At 32.4% G+C, this 4494-nt stretch overlaps 1 protein-coding gene across 1 annotated transcript; it reads left to right on the top strand.

Annotated features, from left to right (window-relative positions):
- The first annotated feature begins 574 nt into the window (after positions 1–574).
- LOC140804274 (protein PHR1-LIKE 2-like) lies at positions 575–3289 on the top strand. The gene is made up of 6 exons (XM_073160167.1): positions 575–924; positions 1707–1783; positions 1898–1952; positions 2306–2375; positions 2485–2554; positions 2841–3289. The coding sequence occupies exons 1-6, from the start codon at positions 723–725 to the stop codon at positions 3087–3089; spliced, it is 723 nt and encodes a 240-aa protein (XP_073016268.1). The 5' UTR covers positions 575–722; the 3' UTR covers positions 3090–3289.
- Positions 3290–4494: the final 1205 nt, after the last annotated feature.

Here is a 4494-nt window from a genome sequence, read left to right as displayed (position 1 = left end):
CATCTATTTATTTTTAAATTTTTTATTTTGAAGGTATATATTTTATTTTAAAATAATTAATTAGGTTTATAATTCATATATTTATTTTTAATTTTAATAATGATTAAGCATATCTAATAACGATTTGACAAATATTTAGCATTTTTTAATGTGGTCTAGTTGCAAAAACAAATAAAAATTGTAATTTTGATATTTTTATGTTTTTATAAATATGAGAATTAATGTATCAAATTTAAATTTATCATATTCATGTAATATTTTATTTATTTATTGGTTTGATATAATTACAATTATACTAAATATAAAAAACATTTTTTCACACTTAAATCTGACCTAATCTCGCTTAAGTTTGAAGCTCGACATCCGCGTTTCAAGATGATTCACGTTTTTTAGAACCTTGCTATTTATAGCATTTCTTTAAAAATAATTTAAAAATAAATATATCATTACATAAATCATCACAAACTAATTTTCAATATTTATAAACCTTCAATCTCTTATTTTCAACAATTTTTTGTTTTAAAGAAAAAATCATATTTCTCGAAAAACAGACTGAAAAACAGACTGACTTTCCCAAAAAAGCAAAACAGTGGCATCAACGAAACCAAAAATCAATAGGAAAATACCTGTTAACTAATTTCTCACATTTAATAAGTAGCCGAAGAAGCTAAAGAAATCGAAGATCTTTGCACTTGGTGGCCCAAGCGCTTCCGTCTTCGGTCATGTTTCCGCGACTGATTGAATCACATGAATCAATTTTAAGCCGAGAAAATATTCAGGGTGCGAGCATTAAGGAATATGGTCAAAGGGTTGGCGGGGATCCGTGTGTAGTCCTCACTTCCGATCAGAAACCACGCCTTCGATGGACTGCTGACCTACACGAACGCTTCGTTGAGGCCGTTGCGCAGCTTGGTGGCCCCAGCAGTCAGTTTTCTTTTTCATACTTTGTGTAATTAGCTTTTGCAGTAAATTAATTCATTCAATCTGTTGAAAGATTGTTTTGGTGTGCTTGATAGGTTTTGTTTTATCCCGCGTTCATGTTTACGGTCTTGAGTACGTGAAATGTGAATTCCTTTACCATTAAAGATTTTAGCTTGATGTCAGCTGGAATGTTATACAAGTGATTTAATGTAATCATATAAATAAGAAAAAGTTAAGTGCAGATGGGAATTTAGATGAGTGGAGAAGGCTTTATTTTGGGGTCAACTTTCATAAAGTTTGAATTTGTTTTCGTTTTTCTCAGTCCCGTTTTGTCCATCTGAATTAATCGATAACTTTACTTGAGCATTTGCTTGTTTACTGGGATCATTCTTGACCCAGCTCATATGTTCATATGAAGGAAATTAGAAATTGATGTCCTCCAGAAATACTAACCCTTGAGTTAGTCGTATGGGCTGGATATGTGAGAAAATGGACATCCTGGTAATTATTTGGTCAAATTCGTTTTGGTATAAACAAAATCAACCTTGTCGAACTTTGTGGTATACGTATTTTCAGGGCCCTTACGCGAACGCATTGAGTTCTTAATGGAAGTTAGACATTTAGCATCATGTTGAAATTTTTCTCTATTTGGGATTTTTTTCCCTTCTTATTTGATTGGTTCTATTTGGGAATTGTTAATCTGTAAGTATTTATATCAAATGTTCTCTGGAGTCTAGATAGGGATTCATGCCTTTTGGTAGGCTTTACTTTAATTATATTTGCAGAAGCTACCCCAAAGGCTCTAAAGCATGCGATGGGTGTTAAGGGATTAACTCTTTTTCATCTAAAGAGTCATCTCCAGGTTGTTCTCATTTTATTTACTTATCATTGTACATGTTTTCTTTCTCTGTGCGCCGTCATATTTTGGCAGCACCCTGTCCTAGTGTTTGACTGGATTATTCATACATTCTCGCAGAAATACAGACTAGGCAAGCAGTCAGGGAAAGATCTTGGTGAGGCCTCAAAAGATGGTAGGTGTAACTTCAGATGCCTATCTCGACTGCTGTCATTATAATTGACTTTAATCTTGCCAACCTGGTTGGCGTATAATGTGAGACATTGTCTGTGACACCATATCAGCCCTTGAACATTGCCCTCTACGGAGAAGTGGGGGATTAATTTTTGGGATAAATGATTTGAAGATATTGATATCAGTTCCCTTAGTCAACCCCATCCTCTAAAACTTGATTATATTCAGCCCTGAATCATGACTTGAATCTGTTTATCAAGATTGATTGTGCTAATAATTATTTTAAAAGCAAGAGCTCTTAATTACTATTTATCTTGAACTGATTTATTTTCTTGCAATTGCATACTCTTTCAGGTTCCTACGTTTTTGATAGCCCTCATGTCAGCAGTTCTCCTCGAAAGCTGCAATCCGCTGACATCAAGGAGTATAGTGTTTTTATTATTGTTTGGAAAGTCTGTTGGGTGAATTGCTCTTTGATTATAGCTTCTGCAATATAATTATGGAAACTAATAAAAGATTCAATGATGTGTTAGGGATTATCGAGCTAAGGAGGCATTGGGAGCTCAAATGGACATTCAAAGCAAACTACACTTGCAAGTTGAAGTAAATTCCCTTTATCGGATATTTTTTAAACTAGAGGGTGCAATTATGGATATTTGGTGGTATTTAGAGATGGCTCTTCAACTCGTCTCAATTTAAAAAATTTGAAAGAAATGTATGGAAATGATTTGAAATGGTTTTCGGGTATAGATTTTAAAAGAAGTTTTGATGTTCATGCATGGAAGGGTAACATTAGACTAGAAAACCAATTTCCTGAAATTACACGGTGATGTTGTGTTCTCCAAACTTGTTGGTTATGTGTATATAAAGATTGGTTTTGGCTGCGCAGGCTGAAAAACACATGCAGATTCGTCAAGATGCCGAGAGACGGTATATGGCTATGCTAGAACAAGCCTGTAAAATGTTAGCTGATCAAGTTATTGGAACTGGTGTTGTAATCGATGATGGTGATGGTTTTCAAGGGAATGAAATGAAGGTGTCGTTTCCTTCTTCCCATAATCCAATCGGACCGTGTCCAACACAATCTTCTGATGATTTTGGATTCCACGGCCCCGAAATGGCATCGCCTGCGTGCTAAGGTATGTGCTAGATGAGGATCAATGGGATGTGCCTACTCCTAGTCTGGTGTAAAAACCGGACACTACCTCTTAACTTTAACTTCTTGTTCTGTTTTTTCTGATCAAGCAAATGCCAGAAATATTCCAATGTTGTAAATCATGTATTTGTATGATAACCAACTCTCGCTGACTTTAACTTAATGTAATATTACTTTAAATTCATTTTTTCCAAATAATTAATTATAGTTATAAGGTCCATGGGTCTACCTCTTTTGGGTCTTGCAATCACATCTGATAGACCATGACACATTTACTCACAGAATTCTTCACATTTGGCCGTGGAGTACGTGATTCCCCAATATCGAACCCAAAACTTCTGTCCAAATCATAAATACTTGGTCCAAAGAGAATTGGTACAAATTGATACTAGCTCAATTAGCACCAATTCTCTTTGGACAAAGTACTTATATCCTGTACATAAGTATTGAGTTTGAGACTGGGGAGACACGTACTCTACTACCAAGAGTGGAGAGATTTGTGAGTAAACTTGCATGAGCTATCGTAAGACCTGTGATTATATGACACAAAACAGGTAGGTCTGTGGGCTTTACAATAGTAGTGTTAATATACATTAGTGGTTTGACATAAGTGTTACTTGCTTATAGAATATTTGATTTTTAAAAAAAAATCTTTGGAGTTTAATTTTTAATTATAAAAATTGATATGAAGCGTTTTGGTAATTTTTTAAATTGACCATAAAAAAGGGGCAAAAGAAAAAAATGATAAAATGAAAAGAAAAAAAACATACCATCCTATCATTTTGGTCTAATTGCCCCTCTTTTTCTTACATTAATACTAGCATCAAGATATATATGTTGCGTGTTTGTACACTCTTTTGAAAAAGTGAAAAAAATGGCAAAATAAGAAAAATACAAAAGCTTTAATGTAGAAATAGAAGATAATTTTCTATCTTTTGACTCAATTTGAAGTTCAAATGGAGCAAAAGAACAATTTTGAAAAGTGGCTTCTTCGTGAATAATACTCATCAAAAGGCAGTATATGTACATTAATTTTACATAAGTAACAAATTTGAAAGTTTGGGCATACCAACGTACCAAACCCCCCGACAAGCTTACTTGATATTTTTCGTTATTTACACATTAAAAATTTTTTCATAATTTTTTTATTATGAGTAATTTATAAAAAATTTAATAATATAAATATATTAAAAAAATTAAATACTTCTATAAATTTAAAAGTATTTTGGCAGTTGATAATATATAATAGATATAGATACGTTACAAATTTACTAAAATAGGTTTTATAATATTTTATATTAAATAAAAATTATAATATATGTAGATAGACTACAAATTTATCAAAATAGGGTTTTTATAATATTTTTTATTAAATAAAAATTGTATT

The sequence above is a fragment of the Primulina eburnea genome, chromosome 11 (genome assembly GCF_022965805.1).
Source record: "Primulina eburnea isolate SZY01 chromosome 11, ASM2296580v1, whole genome shotgun sequence".
Classification (NCBI taxonomy): Eukaryota; Viridiplantae; Streptophyta; class Magnoliopsida; order Lamiales; family Gesneriaceae; genus Primulina; species Primulina eburnea.
The sequence above is the reverse complement of the archived record's forward strand: the minus strand, read 5'-3'. Positions and strand labels throughout refer to the sequence as shown.

Coding starts and splice junctions, on each gene's coding strand:
- LOC140804274 (XM_073160167.1), top strand. CDS start 723: ATGTTTCCGCGACTGATTGAATCACATGAATCAATTTTAAGCCGAGAA. Junction 925..1,706: donor GCAGCTTGGTGGCCCCAGCA/GTCAGTTTTCTT, acceptor TTATATTTGCAG/AAGCTACCCCAAAGGCTCTA. Junction 1,953..2,305: donor TGGTGAGGCCTCAAAAGATG/GTAGGTGTAACT, acceptor ATACTCTTTCAG/GTTCCTACGTTTTTGATAGC.